General features: G+C 43.4%; 1 protein-coding gene across 5 annotated transcripts in view; it reads right to left on the reverse strand.

Moving 5' to 3' along the window:
• Nucleotides 1-839: 839 nt before the first annotated feature.
• LOC110522722 (inositol hexakisphosphate and diphosphoinositol-pentakisphosphate kinase 2) overlaps nucleotides 840-16,613 on the reverse strand; it is a 90,832-nt gene continuing 75,058 nt past the window's right edge. For 3 of the 5 annotated variants that reach the window (XM_036968764.1, XM_036968762.1, XM_036968763.1), the window contains 3 exons: nucleotides 9,122-9,259; nucleotides 7,415-7,539; nucleotides 2,399-4,942 (listed from right to left, as the gene is read on the reverse strand). In XM_036968764.1, the coding sequence (XP_036824659.1) occupies nucleotides 4,883-4,942; nucleotides 7,415-7,539; nucleotides 9,122-9,259 (323 nt within the window). In that variant the 3' untranslated portion in view covers nucleotides 2,399-4,882. Of the gene's footprint in view, nucleotides 4,943-7,414; nucleotides 7,540-9,121; nucleotides 9,260-16,613 lie in introns of all 5 variants that reach the window. The other 2 variants (XM_036968760.1, XM_036968761.1) reach the window with 1 other exon arrangement.

The raw sequence follows: 16,613 nt of genomic DNA on the forward strand, positions 1-16,613 counted from the left end.
GTCAAGTGAAATCCATAGATTAGGGCCCAATGAATGATTTCATTATATGAACTGTAACTCAGTAAAATCTTTGAAATTGTTGCATTTATATTTTTGTTCAATATATATATAAATAAAAACACACACACATACATACAGTATATATAAATAAACACAGGCATATCACGTTTTTTGGACTGCCCTGGGCCTTTTAACCAATTTACCGCATGGTGATGTCACCATGGAAAACCGAGACTCCGCCCATGAAAACCTGCTGACCAGAAGGTCCTGTGTCGATTTTGTATTTTCAACCAGCAATTATCAGGAAATAACACTGATCACATTGTTTCACACTTCTTCAGTGTTCGTTTTATCAGCTGTTGAACAATATAGTATAAAAACAGGGTCGTTAAATATCTCTCAGTCTTTCTCTCCGTTGCCTAAACAGACAGGAACTGTTCCACTCACTCCTCTTCATATAAAGTACTAATGGAAGCCAGCTGTATTTTGTGATCTGATGTGTGAAGCCACTGTGAGCATATCATCCTCTATAACAGGGGTATTCAACTCTGACCCTACGAGGTCCGGAGCCTGCTGGGTTTCTGTTCTACCTGATAATTAATTTCACCCACCTGGTGTCCCAGGTCTAAGTCAGTCCCTGATTAGAGGGGGAACAGTGAAATAATGCAATGGAACTGGCTTCGAGGTCCAGGGTTGAGTTTGAGGGCTTTATAATATGATTGTAAACCTTGCTATACCCACACACACCCGCATGCCCCCACACACACAAACTTGTGCACCCATCAGACTAGTTAAAATGATGGATTTGTAATGCCTGAGCTTAATGGAGAAACACAACCTTCAGAGAGCCGATATGACTTTTAATAAAACAACCGTGGTATTCTATTTTGAAAGTCTAAGGAGAGGATTCTACACAGCATCAACATGTCTTTGGCTGACATTACATGCCACATGAAGTAAAATCACAAATACAGCCCTAAATTTCACCTACAGAAACACCAATCGTTAAATAAATCCTTACTATCACGATAAAAAACAACGTGAAGTAAAGTCAAAGAAAAATGAAGGTTTGTTGGACAGATTCAGCAGTGCTACGGTAGGTCTGCATTAGTGCAGTTGACAGCATCCTTGAGATAGCACACAAGACTACATACAAGACTACACACAGGACTACATACAAAAAGACGACGTACAAAACTACAAAACACAATGACAAGCATGTTCTCTTCATACTCTATTGAAACGTTTCAGGTTTACAATTCTGAGAATTATGTCGAGAATGTAATGGCACTGTACAAGAAAAAAAAATACATTTTGTATGAAATTGTATTCATAACGATATGTTTTGTATGAAGTTGTATCCATAACGATATGTTTTGTATGAAGTTGTATCCATAACGATATGTTTTGTATGAAGTTGTATTCATAACGCTATGTTTTGTATGAAGTTGTATCCATAACGATATGTTTTGTATGAAGTTGTATCCATAACGATATGTTTTGTATGAAGTTGTATCCATAACGATATGTTTTGTATGAAGTTGTAGTCATAACGATATGTTTTGTATGAAGTTGTAGTCATAACGATATGTTTTGTATGAAGTTGTAGTCATAACGATATGTTTTGTATGAAGTTGTATCCATAACGATATGTTTTGTATGAAGTTGTATCCATAACGATATGTTTTGTATGAAGTTGTATCCATAACGATATGTTTTGTATGAAGTTGTATCCATAACGATATGTTTTGTATGAAGTTGTATCCATAACGATATGTTTTGTATGATGTTGTATCCATAACGATATGTTTTGTATGAAGTTGTATCCATAACGATATGTTTTGTATGAAGTTGTATTCATAACGATATGTTTTGTATGAAGTTGTATCCATAACGATATGTTTTGTATGAAGTTGTATCCATAACGATATGTTTTGTATGATGTTGTATCCATAACGATATGTTTTGTATGAAGTTGTATCCATAACGATATGTTTTGTATGAAGTTGTATCCATAACGATATGTTTTGTATGAAGTTGTATCCATAACGATATGTTTTGTATGAAGTTGTATCCATAACGATATGTTTTGTATGAAGTTGTATCCATAACGATATTTTTTGTATGAAGTTGTATCCATAACGATATGTTTTGTATGAAGTTGTATCCATAACGATATGTTTTGTATGAAGTTGTATCCATAACGATATGTTTTGTATGAAGTTGTATCCATAACGATATGTTTTGTATGAAGTTGTATCCATAACGATATGTTTTGTATGAAGTTGTATCCATAACGATATGCTTTGTATGAAGTTGTATCCATAACGATATTTTTTGTATGAAGTTGTATCCATAACGATATGCTTTGTATGAAGTTGTATCCATAACGATATGCTTTGTATGAAGTTGTATCCATAACGATATGTTTTGTATGAAGTTGTATTCATAACGATATGTTTTGTATGAAGTTGTATCCATAACGATATGTTTTGTATGAAGTTGTATCCATAACGATATGTTTTGTATGAAGTTGTATCCATAACGATATGTTTTGTATGAAGTTGTATCCATAACGATATGTTTTGTATGAAGTTGTATCCATAACGATATGTTTTGTATGAAGTTGTATCCATAACGATATGTTTTGTATGAAGTTGTATCCATAACGATATGTTTTGTATGAAGTTGTATCCATAACGATATGTTTTGTATGAAGTTGTATCCATAACGATATGTTTTGTATGAAGTTGTATCCATAACGATATGTTTTGTATGAAGTTGTATCCATAACGATATGTTTTGTATGAAGTTGTATCCATAACGATATGCTTTGTATGAAGTTGTATCCATAACGATATTTTTTGTATGAAGTTGTATCCATAACGATATGCTTTGTATGAAGTTGTATCCATAACGATATGTTTTGTATGAAGTTGTATCCATAACGATATGTTTTGTATGAAGTTGTATTCATAACGATATGTTTTGTATGAAGTTGTATCCATAACGATATGTTTTGTATGAAGTTGTATCCATAACGATATGTTTTGTATGAAGTTGTATCCATAACGATATGTTTTGTATGAAGTTGTATCCATAACGATATGTTTTGTATGAAGTTGTATCCATAACGATATGTTTTGTATGAAGTTGTATCCATAACGATATTTTTTGTATGAAGTTGTATCCATAACGATATGCTTTGTATGAAGTTGTATCCATAACGATATGTTTTGTACAAACGATTTAACGGATCCCTCCCATCTCATTTTTTATTTTATTTTTTTAGCCCTATTTACATATTCAATATACGTTAATTATCCTCTCAGGTGCAACACAGATGGCAAAATAATATGCATTACAACATATGATATAGAATCGTTTAAATTAATATTAAACACTTAACTATGGCAAAACAGCAGACTGTTTTTTAAAACTAGTATGAGGACTGGATCCAGTACAGACTGAAGTAGCCTAAAAGACAGTCAGCTACTTCCTCTGGAGTGGTTTACCCTTAAAACACTGTAAAAAAAAAATAGATTCAGTAACACTGATTCTCGTTGTAAGGGAGTTGAGGCAGGTGTATAGTTTATATGTTTGGTAGGTTGAAGGAGGTGTATGAAATATCTTTTACACTTAAAACATAACCAGTATGTGTATAGAAGGAGTTGTTATTTTGCGACAAAGTGGTGCATGCATATTGACTGACGGCTATTTAATAACGTGACTGAAAGTAATCGGCTCACGTTTTACGTTGCAATGTCTGTTTTTCAGACCCTTTCAGAATAATAATGCTGTGTAGACAATGACAGGAAATAGTATCCCCATTGTATTGTACCCTTTCCCCCAAAATCATGTAAAGTACGGAAACCCAAACAGTATACAAAAAAAAAAAAAAGAAAAGGGACAACACCAACAAAACTCGAGGAAACAGTCCATATTCCATATTTAATCAACTGGCTCAACTATCTCTGTGTTTCAAAGAATATGGTCAGCCATGATTGAAAATGCAGAACATTCTGAACCTGCCTCCCGCCTCTGAGAGAGGAGGTACTCATGCACCGACACATTTTGTGTGTGCAGTTCCATATAGAATAGGATTTGGATGAAGCATGGAAATAATCAGCTCCTGTTTCTCCCATCGTCTCTAATCAGCAGCCACAATCTGAATCCAGGACAGACGGCAGGACAGCACAATCTGAATCTGGGACAGACGGCAGGACAGCAGTCTGAATCTGGGACAGACGGCAGGACAGCAGTCTGAATCTGGGACAGATGGCAGGACAGCAGTCTGAATCTGGGACAGACGGCAGGACAGCACAATCTGAATCTGGGACAGACGGCAGGACAGCAGTCTGAATCTGGGACAGATGGCAGGACAGCAGTCTGAATCTGGGACAGACGGCAGGACAGCAGTCTGAATCTGGGACAGACGGCAGGACAGCAGTCTGAATCCAGTACAGACGGCAGGGATCCGTCCAGCCTCAGGCCCGTCTATACACTGCAAAGGAGCCTGGGGATAGGCTCCCCTCGCTGTCGCTCAACTGGGGCAGAGTGTTGGTTGGACACACATCCGCCTGAGGGGAGGGGCCAGTGGGTTTTGGTTTGTTTTTGTCCACAAAATGAGACTGGCGGTCCTTAGGGTCCAGCACTGTATGTGACTGTGATTAGTTTGAAAGCACTCACAGGCGGGTAGAAGTCATAGTGTGGATGGATGAATGGCTCGGTGGGTGGACAGATGGGTAGACAGATGAATAGATGGATGGGTGGATGGATTAATAGGGAGTGGATCCAGGTGTTGTGTTGTCCTCTAGCTCCTCTGTGGGATCCGGTGACGGGGCTGTGGTCTACTCACTGAAGCTGAAATGTATGTCTGGGTTCACTGAGGTGGGGGAAGAGGACCCTGCACTGAACACTGTGCTAGAGGGGCCACTGCTGTCTGCACACACACACAGAGAAAAAGAGAGAGAGAGACCCACACAAACATGAACATAAACAAGTAATTGTGATGGGATAATTATTTTGTACCTTCATTTATACATGTAAGTCAATTAAAAACAAATTATTATTTACAATGTGTCAAACATTATTAAACAACATATCAAATTTGAAGTGTAATATCAGTCATTCTACCGCTGGGCGAAACTCTACCGCTGGGCGAAACTCTACCGCTGGGCGAAACTCTACCGCTGGGCCCAGCGCTGTGCGGAACTCTACCGCTGGGCGAAACTCTACCGCTGGGCGAAACTCTACCGCTGGGCGAAACTCTACCGCTGGGTCCACCGCTGGGCGAAACTCTATTGGTGTTGAATCTAATTTGTTTCCATACATATACAAATCACATACGTATATCTAATTTCCCGTAAAACTGTTTACCTTCTGCAATGAATTCAGTCTACAGAGTCTAGTGAGAAAATAAACTAATGTCACGCCACACTCAAATGAGAACAAAGCTGCTATTCACCAGAGGGACATTCTAACCTCCAGCATGCTTTCTACTCCTCCTCTACACCCTAATAAACATTACATGGGTTATTAAGACTGAAGAGAGACAGATAAAGCTATGGTTACTGCAAGTTCGATTTTGGGGCGAGAGCGAAAGAGATAAAGGAGAGAGAGAGACAGAAAGAGAGGGACAGAGATAGAGAGACAGAAAGAGAGAGAAAGGAGAGACAGAAAGAGGGACAGAAATAAAGGAGAGAGACAAAGGAGAGAGACAGAAAGAGAGAGAGAGATAAAGGAGAGACAGAAAGGAGAGAGACCGAAAGAGAGAGACAGAGATAAAGGAGAGACAGAAAGAGAGAGATAAAGGAGAGATACAGAAAGAGAGAGACAGAGATAAAGGAGAGATACAGAAAGAGAGAGAGACAGAGATAAAGGAGAGAGACAGAAAGAGAGAGACACAGAGATAAAGGAGACAGAAAGAGAGAGACAGAGATAAAGGAGAGAGACAGAAAGAGAGAGAGACAGAGATAAAGGAGAGAGACAGAGATAAAGGAGAGAGACAGAGAAAGGAGAGAGACAGAGAAAGGAGAGAGACAGAAAGAAAGGAGAGAGACAGAAAGGAGAGAGACAAAGATAGAGACAGAAAGAGAGACAAAGATAAAGGAGAGACAGAAAGAGAGAGAAATGAGAGAGAAAGAGACAGAAAGAAAGACACAGGGATAAAGGAGACAGAAAGAGAGAGACAGAGATAAAGGAGAGACAGAAAGAGAGAGAGATAAAGGAGAGAGACAGAAAGAGATAGAGAAAGAAAGGAGAGAGACAGAAAGAGATAGACAGAGATAAGAGACAGAAAGAGAGAGAGATAAAGGAGAGAGACAGAAAGAGATAGACAGAGATAAGAGACAGAAAGAGAGAGAGATAAAGGAGAGAGACAGAAAGAGATAGAGAAAGAAAGGAGAGAGACAGAAAGAGATAGACAGAGATAAAGCAGCTCACAGCAGCTGTTGTAACTAAAAGACTGGTGAAGGGCCAAATTAATCCCCACTGGAAAGGGGGGGGGGGGGGGGGCACCGACAACAATGGACCCCAGCGGCGAGGCAGAGATGGCTAGATAAAACTAAGGGGGGGTTATTATCCCGAGTCCTATTTGACAGAAGTCTTAAATTGATAGCGCCTCTCTTCTTGGCAAAGAAAGACTAAAACACAGCGCTCTTATTTAGTTAATCTGACAGTTTTAGGCTTTTTATACATCCTGCTCTGGGAAAGATCTGTCTCTGGTGCTGGTTGGCCTCGTAACCATTAGGCAATAATAGGCTCCAAACGGAAGAAAATAGACTGTTCAATAAGACATTCATTTTGTTTTAAAACATTCTCTGTTGCACGCCCCACTGAACACAACCGTGTTCTAGGACAATGGAAATGTGCATTACTACTGTAGTGTTGAGTCCTAAAACGAACCCTTTCCCCTAGCATCACTTTCATGTTTTCACATCTGAAGGGACTGAGTGGGTGTAATCTCAAACTAACCTACCCACGGGGTTGGGGGAGGCTTCCGCCATATTTCTCAAACCCATCTAGGTAAGGGCTACAGGTTGTGGTCGGACTGACATGCACCTGAACCTGTGTTGATTGTAAAGTTTTGCATATGCATCTACTGTCTCTCTCCTTTATCTCTCTCTCTTTCTGTCTCTCCTTTATCTCTGTCTCTCTCTTTCTGTCTCTTTCTCTCTTTCTCTCTCTCTCACTATAGCATTTTGAGAAGCAGAGGTACCAGACTGCCAGGTTGACCTACTGTAGCTAATTGGTACTGAAAAGAACGCAGCATATTACTCTGTGGTACAAGTACAGCACGGTGATGTTAATGCTCAGTATTTAGTTTAGCGTTTAATATTCTCACATTTAAAAGAGAGATATGTTTAAAGAAATATGTATGAAGACTGAAGAACGTGGACGTCGCTATACTCACACCAAAGTGGGCATTCAGGGGACCGGACAGGAGTTTCTGAGGAGGACAGGGCTTTCGGTGGTGGGGGGGGTAGATGTGTGCCTGGCCGTACCCCTGACTCGACGTGTCGAACAAGGCAGAGAGAGCTGGAGGGAAACGATCATGTTCGCTACTAAACATCATAAAAGGTGGATGTATTATATGCCACTGAGAAACACAGTGATGACTGACACCAAATATATTCATTTGTTTGCCTGGTCCCAGATCTGTTTCTCCAATCTTGCCAACACTTATGGTCATTATCAGGCCAATGGCCATTGGAGTTGGTACGGCAGCACAAACAGATCTTGGATCAGGTCTGTATTGTAGAGGCTAGGTATGTTGTTCCTAGAATGAATGTTGTAGTTTCATGTAAATGCATCATAATGCTCATTCTAGACATTCTATTCCCCATGTAATGTTAATGGGGGAGCCAACATGGCTGCCATAGAATGTCACCAAAAGCACTCACAAACTTCTACAGATGCACAATCGAGAGCATCCTGGCGGGCTGTATCACCGCCTGGTATGGCAACTGCACCGCCCTCAACCGTAAGGCTCTCCTGAGGGTAGTGAGGTCTGCACAACGCATCACCGGGGGCAAACTACCTGCCCTCCAGGACACCTACACCACCCGATGTCACAGGAAGGCCATAAAGATCATCAAGGACATCAACCACCCGAGCCACTGCCTGTTCACCCCGCTATCATCCAGAAGGCGAGGTCAGTACAGGTGCATCAAAGCTGGGACCGAGAGACTGAAAAACAGCTTCTATCTCAAGGCCATCAGACTGTTAAACAGCCACCACTAACACTGAGTGGCTGCTGCCAACACACTGACACAACTCCAGCCACTTTAATAATGGGAATTGATGGGAAATGATGTAAATATATCACTAGCCACTTTAAACAATGCTACCTTATATAATGTTACTTACCCTACATTATTCATCTCATATGCATACGTATATACTGTACTCTATATCATCGACTGTATCCTTATGTAATACATGTATCACTAGCCACTTTAAACTATGCCACTTTGTTTACATACTCATCTCATTTGTACATACTGTACTCGATACCATCTACTGTATCTTGCCTATGCTGCTCTGTACCATCACTCATTCATATATCCTTATGTACATATTCTTTATCCCCTTACACTGTGTACAAGACAGTAGTTTTGGAATTGTTAGTTAGATTACTTGTTATTACTGCATTGTCGGAAGCACAAGCACTAGAAGCACAAGCATTTCGCTACACTCGCATTAACATCTGCTAACCATGTGTATGTGACAAATAAAATTTGATTTGATGTTGTAGTTTCATGTAAATGCATCATAATGCTCATTCTAGACATTCTATTCCCCATGTAATGTTAATGGGGGAGCCAACATGGCTGCCATAGAATGTTGTAGTTTCATGTAAATGCATCATAATGCTCATTCTAGACATTCTATTCCCCATGTAATGTTAATGGGGGAGCCAACATGGCTGCCATAGAATGTTGTAGTTTCATGTAAATGCATCATAATGCTCATTCTAGACATTCTATTCCCCATGTAATGTTAATGGGGGAGCCAACATGGCTGCCATAGAATGTTGTAGTTTCATGTAAATGCATCATAATGCAGAAACTTAAATGTCCCAACTCTCTAAATGCATGGCTCTGACTAGAATGCTTACCTTTCATGGTCTTGGCGTGGGCATCGCTGCTGTGCTCACACGCTGCATTGAGGAACTTGTCCACCTGCTTGAGGGAGAGCGAGTTGTGCAATGTCTCCAGCGGGTAGATAGAGGGCACCATGGAGCAGCCTTCAAAGCCTGCATGGGAGAGGAGACACACAAACACACGGTGGCACCACCCCTCCATCTGAGCTATGAAACGTGGCGACACAGTAATATAGCACGTAGCACCGCCCCCTTTCAATGTGACATCACTCAACGGAGAAAGATAGACATTGGGCGTCCCCCAGGGCACTCTGCAAGGACCATGCCAAAATCCAGTCAGTCATTCACACAAAAGTACCAAGCCATAGAGCAGCTCGACCAAGGACAGGCTTTGCGTCTCGAATGGCGTACAGTACACACGTCCTGCCCTGAGGCCCTGTGTTGTGTGACGACAGGCTTTTCACACACCAACAGGCCTGTGCAGCCAATCAATCCTTTGACATACAGTGCAGCCCGAAATAACACCACAATGGAAGTGACAGCACCTCACACAAAAACAAGGAATGTATGAGGTCAAGCAATGAGTCATCCAGTCATCCATTTCCCAGAATGCATGCTGTCAGCCTTCTCCCCGAACTGTCCAACTGTTGTAACCTAAATCCCAACAGCACTTCGATGGTTAGCACAAATGGCTTCCAAGGCCCGCATTTTGCAGTATTCCGCCATAATGTTTCTTCCCCAACCAACTGACAGTTTCATTGAGATTAATCAATGTGTTCATGTCACAAATAACAAGTCAACTTGGTCAGGATGGACTTTCACCAACCCCCAAAAGAGTGTTGTTGTGATTGGTGAAGCCTTTTGTGGAGTCTTTGAGTTTGCCGAGTTTCAACCAGAAGCAGTTTTCAGCATCATTATTCACCTGGGCAAGACAAGGTCAGAGTACAACATGAGAGCGTTTTGCCTGCCTAAAATTCTCTGATAACGTCGCTAAAGAATATCAACCCAGACGTCTGTGGAGAAGGCCTGATATGATCTCTAGCTTTCTGTTGTCTTTCCCTTCCTCCCTCTGCTTGCCTCCCTCTGTCTCCACCCCTCCCTCTGTCTCCACCCCTCCCTCGCGACGTGTTGCAGCCTACCACTCTGTAAGGATATTTAATTCAGCTCACACACACCAGATGTAGCAGAAGACACTGATGCTACACTGCGCCATTAATTTACTACCCGTGAAACAGAGTGGAAGAGCAAGAGAGGGAGAGAGACGAAGCGAATTAAGATATGTAATGGAGAAAAAAAAAAGTGGTAGGAGGGAAATGGAAAAATAAAGTAAGATGAGAGAAGAAAAAAAACCCGTCAGGCTTTGACAATTCAACTGTGCCCAGTCAATTACCTATGGAAATGTAATATTCCTATCAACCTCTTCCAAGTCTACCAAGTGATTTCCTGTCCAGCTACAGAGTTCTGGGGCTGATGTCTAGTACATCCTGTGGGGATGCGTAGGCTTAAAAGGGGGAAGCAGAGACTCCAGATACTCCCCTAAAACTCTGTGGTTTAAGGACAGACTACCGCTTACTCGGCCAATTAAAATGAGGTAAGCCAAGGTGACCTAGATATTCTTCGCAGATCTCAGATCTTAAATCTGGTCAAAATACCAAAACATCTTTCATGAGAGCGAAGGGATTTCCAATGGTAGCCAGGAGGGCCACCAAAAGTGCAGTCTCCACATCACTCCAATCAAGTGTCCATATGTAGAGCAGCTATCTTGACAGTCAGAATACCCAACTGGACTGTAAAAGGTCAAATAGGGGGTGCTTATATTTTTCCTGTTTCAAATATATGAAAGTGTGTGGTGTGAAATGCAAATGTGTTTTTGTGGCATATCGCACTCCCCTGCGACACCCTCAGAGAGCGGGGTCACGGCCCTCGGAGAGCGGGGTCATGACCAGGGATCAGCCAATATTGACGGCGACCCTGGACCAATTAGGGTTAAGTGCTTTTCTCAAGGGCAGATCGACATTTTTCCACCTAGCACGGACTTTTTTCTTCTCATTTCACCGTAAAGATCTGGAAGAGAAAGCTGGCAAACATCCTTTTGGATTAAAAGACTCAGCAAAATGAGTAAGGGATATTGACCCATCGATTGGAGAATGAACACTCCCTTTATAGTTGTCACGGCTGCATTCTCAGGCACAGACAGAGAGAGACACAGACAGAGAGGAGCGAGACAGACAGACAGGTTAACGGGAATGACATGAAGGAATAGGCCAACAAACGTCATGTAGACTGTGAATTAGATATAAAAAACTAATGAGGACAGAAGCGAACGTAGAGACTCTCTGGGAGGTCTACAGGGGGGGCTGACTGTAGAGGCACTCTGGGAGGTCTACAGGGGGGGGGGGGCTGACCGTAGAGGCACTCTGGGAGGTCTACAGGGGGGGCTGACTGTAGAGGCACTCTGGGAGGTCTACAGGGGGGGGCTGACTGTAGAGGCACTCTGGGAGGTCTACAGGGGGGGGGGGGGGGCTGACCGTAGAGGCTCTCTGGGAGGTCTACAGGGGGGGCTGACTGTAGAGGCACTCTGGGAGGTCTACAGGGGGGGGGGGGGGCTGACCGTAGAGGCACTCTGGGAGGTCTACAGGGGGGGCTGACTGTAGAGGCACTCTGGGAGGTCTACAGGGGGGGGGGGGGGCTGACCGTAGAGGCACTCTGGGAGGTCTACAGGGGGGGCTGACTGTAGAGGCACTCTGGGAGGTCTACAGGGGGGGGGGGGGGCTGACCGTAGAGGCACTCTGGGAGGTCTACAGGGGGGGCTGACTGTAGAGGCACTCTGGGAGGTCTACAGGGGGGGGGGGGCTGACCGTAGAGGCACTCTGGGAGGTCTACAGGGGGGGCTGACTGTAGAGGCTCTCTGGGAGGTCTACAGGGGGTCTGACTGTAGAGGCTCTCTGGGAGGTCTACAGGGGGGGCTGACTGTAGAGGCACTCTGGGAGGTCTACAGGGGGGGGGGGCTGACCGTAGAGGCACTCTGGGAGGTCTACAGGGGGGGCTGACTGTAGAGGCACTCTGGGAGGTCTACAGGGGGGGGGCTGACCGTAGAGGCACTCTGGGAGGTCTACAGGGGGGGCTGACTGTAGAGGCACTCTGGGAGGTCTACAGGGGGGGCTGACTGTAGAGGCACTCTGGGAGGTCTACAGGGGGGGCTGACTGTAGAGGCACTCTGGGAGGTCTACAGGGGGGGCTGACTGTAGAGGCACTCTGGGAGGTCTACAGGGGGGGCTGACTGTAGAGGCTCTCTGGGAGGTCTACAGGGGGGGCTGACTGTAGAGACTCTCTGGGAGGTCTACAGGGGGGGCTGACCATAGAGGCACTCTGGGAGGTCTACAGGGGGGGGGGCTGACCATAGAGGCACTCTGGGAGGTCTACAGGGGTCCTACCATAGAGGCACTCTGGGAGGTCTACAGGGGTCCGACCATAGAGGCACTCTGGGAGGTCTTGGCTGGACACCAGACGGTTCCAGAAGAAGGCGCCGGTGGTAAGGGCACTGTTGCAGGTAGAGGGCCATGGCCCCCGTCCAGAGGAACAAGACAGGAGGACCGTGTCAGTGGAGAGCCCCTTCAGCAGCTGGGCTACATGGTGCTAGTCTCAGGGCTCTGAGGAAGAGTAGTGAAAGGCTGTAGGCAGGCCAGCATGTTCACAATATTAAAGAGGCTGTGACTCTCTCATTTAAAAAGAAACGAGGCTGCAGGTCCCAGGCTCTCTCCCATCCATTCGATAAGACAGATGGAGAATCATCTAACCGCTGTCCAGAGCTAGTCTCTCCGTCGTTGATGTTCATGGGGTAATACACATTGGAAGATGACAGGCATGTCAGTCAAAACACCTCCTTGCTGGTCACGATCACCAGTAAGTAAACAAGGCTTCTCAACATCAAAGAAAGGACAATGCTTTCTTTCCAGACATAAAACCGAACTGCAACTACAAAACGAGGCATCAATGTTTTCATGTAGAATCCAAACAGGGTGAAATCTGGAATTCATAGAACGGTCAACAACCGGAACAGAGGCTTATGGGTAGTATCTACGGTGCATTCGGAAAGTATTCAGGGTCAACCAGAATACCAGACAACGGGAAAAGAGAAACTTATTGGTAATATGGGTAGTACCTACAGTGCATTTGGAAAGTATTCTGACCTCTTGACTTTATCCACATTTTGCTAAGCTACAGCCTTATTCTAAAATCAATATCTCTCTGTACTTTGCGCCATTTATTTTTCCCTCAATCCTGACTGCTCTCCCAGTCCCTGCTGCTGAAAAACATCCCCACAGCATAATGCTGCCACCACCATGCCTCACCGTAGGGATGATGCCAGGCTTCCTCCAGGCGTGACACTTGGCATTCAGGCCAAATAGTTAAATCTTGGTTTCATCATACCAGAGAATCATGTTTCTCACGATCGGAGTACTTTAGGCACCTTTTGGCAAATTCCAAGCGGGCTGTCATGTGCCTTTTACAGAGGAGTGGCTTCCATCCGACCACTGTACCATAAAGGCCTGATTGGTGGAGTGCTGCAGAGATGGTTGTCCTTCTGGAAGGGTATCCAATCGCCACAGAGGAACACTGGAGCTCTGTCAGAGTGACCATCGGGTTCTTGGTCACCTCCCTGACCAAGGCCCTTCTCCCCCGATTTCTCAGTTTGGCCGGGCGGCCAGCTCTTTGAAGAGTCTAGGTGGTTCCAAACTTCTTCCATTGAAGAATGATGGAGGCCACTGTGTTATTGGGGACCCTTCAATGCTGCAGAAAGGTAGATCTGTGCCCCAACACAATACTGTCTCTGAGCTCTACGGACAATTTCTTCGACCTCACTTCTTGGTTTTTGCTCTGACATGCACTGTCAACTGTGGGACCTTATATAGACAGGTGTGTGCCTTTCCAAATTTACCACAGGTGGACTACAGTCAAGAATGATCAATGGAAACAGGATACAACTGAGGTCAATGTCAAGTGTCATAGTAAAGTGTCTGAATACTTACGTCAATAAGATATTTCTGTAAACCTGTTTTCACTTTGTCATTATGGGGTATTGTGAAGTCATTATGGGGTATTGTGAAGTCATTATGGGGTATTGTGAAGTCATTATGGGGTATTGTGATGTCATTATAGGGGTATTGTGTGTAGATTGAGGAGTAAAAAAAATGTATTTAATCCATTTTAAAACAAGGCTGTAACATAACAAAATGTGGAAAAAGCCAAGGGGTCTGAATACTTTCTGAATGCTCTGTACATCACCCCAGAAAGACAAAACAACTGCACAGACAGAGATATATTGTGACACCTTGACTGTGGATGGATAACTTCAAAATGGCAGAACAACCATCTGGATAGAGGTCTGAACCAAAGACAACAGTTGTTCATGAGCAGACGGAGAAGGTTGGTTACACGGATGAGGAAGTCTTGTTGAGAACTACAGGTCGTATGAGTAGAAGCGTTACCGTGCCTCTAATCTGAGCACACACCTGTTCACGCTCGTTTCAAGAACTGGCATCACACTATGAAGTTAGGAGACACTACACCATTTGTCCACCTCACTTTTCGGTAAGTACTGCCAACTTATACAGCTTTCTTTATACTTCATACTTGATGCAGGGCCAGACCTTACTGAATCCAGCACACCTCTCGACATGAGCTGCACTGACCCTAGGTTAGGGCCTAATATAAAACCACTGATCACTGTAGCCATTGCAGTGAGTAGCTAGCAGAAGTTCCAAAACTCTGTTAACACAGACGCAGAAACCATGCATCGAATATCGCAATTAGTCTGGTCCATCCGGTCCTAGGACTGGGGGGGGTGATTCCGTGCCCGTGTCGCGCTTTGCGTCCGGTCTTAGGGGGGGACACGTCCGGTCCTAGCACGGGGGGGGGGGGGGGGGGGGGACAAATCGCATCCGGTCCTAGTAGCCAGATGACCCAGGCACTTGGATAACATCTAATACTGCTATTTACCTAGAATTCAATGCCAAATTCACTCAGTTTAACTGGGTGAGAGCCAGGCCCAGAGTCGGCAGTTTCAATGTGTCCGCTCTCCTTCGTCATTCTCCAAGCTACAGGAAAATACAAGCAAGCGCATTTCACAAAACATTGACTTGTATCTGTACAGCCCCAACAGTAAAGTCATTGTGTCGGGCAAAAATGATCAATTCAACCACTTACTTTCTTACCACAGCAGCTCAATCCTAAAACATTGTTTGAGAGATACCACAGCAGCTCAATCCTAAAACATTGTTTGAGAGATACCACAGCAGCTCAATCCTAAAACATTGTTTGAGAGATACCACAGCAGCTCAGGTCCTATACATTGTTTGAGAGATACCACAGCAGCTCAGGTCCTATACATTGTTTGAGAGATACCACAGCAGCTCAGGTCCTATACATTGTTTGAGAGATACCACAGCAGCTCAGTTCCTATACATTGTTTGAGAGATACCACAGCACTCACTCATGCATGACAAACTCATCCTACCACTGCCTGGTGTTAGGGAAGATTCAGAATTTGTTGGTAACATATGTAAGATGTTTTATATTTATCAAATGTGTGTAAGTTAATTCTCATCAGAATGGTATTTTTGTATAATACTGTGGGCAGGGTTGAAGTATCTGTTCTATGTCAAGACTAAGTTGCATGGCCGCTGAGAGGGGAGAGGTCAAAGTGTCATCATGTGTAAACATATCTTTTACTCCCTACCTTTTCTAGTGGGGAAAGAAGGGTTGCAGTGTTGTTTCTATCTTAAACTATAGCCTCACCCTCCTCTCCGTGAGTTTGTCCAGGAGTTTGTATTTAGAGTGGGTTGTATCTAAATGACAATTTGATATATGCCTGTTGTAATGGAGGATTGGTTTATGGTTCTGGGTTTGGGAAAGGAGACAAAGCTGAACGATGAGTTATGTCTATGCTGTCTGACTATGTGTGTCTTTGCTATTAAAGGAACTGAGTTGCATTGTAAGGGGGCTCTCAGAGAATTCACTGAGAGACACTGAATTTATCTGAGAGTCACAGGGTTGTGATAGAGCTCATATAATTAAAGATGGACTTTTATAACTAACTCTAACTTGTGTGTGTGGTTTGCTCCCATGATTTGGTAAATAGAGGAAATTTCCACGACATTGGACCCCTATAACATAGTAATATATTTCATAACACAGTGCATAGCAACATGACTCACTTGAGATCAGTAAAACAGACGGAATAAATTCAAATTGGTCAATTGAATACCCTCTCAATGGGTATTCTTGTGGACACATGTTCACATACAGTACCAGTCAAAAGTTTGGACACACCTACTCATTCAAGAGTTTTTCATTTATTTATTTTTTTACTATTTTCTACATTGTAGAAAAATAGTGAAGACGTCAAAACTATGAAATAACACATATGGAATCATGTTGTAACCAAAAAAAAGTGTTAAACAAATCAAAATATATTTTTAGATTCTTCAAAAAGTAAAGAAAAAAT

This window comes from Oncorhynchus mykiss, chromosome 30 (genome assembly GCF_013265735.2).
Source record: "Oncorhynchus mykiss isolate Arlee chromosome 30, USDA_OmykA_1.1, whole genome shotgun sequence".
Classification (NCBI taxonomy): domain Eukaryota; kingdom Metazoa; phylum Chordata; class Actinopteri; order Salmoniformes; family Salmonidae; genus Oncorhynchus; species Oncorhynchus mykiss.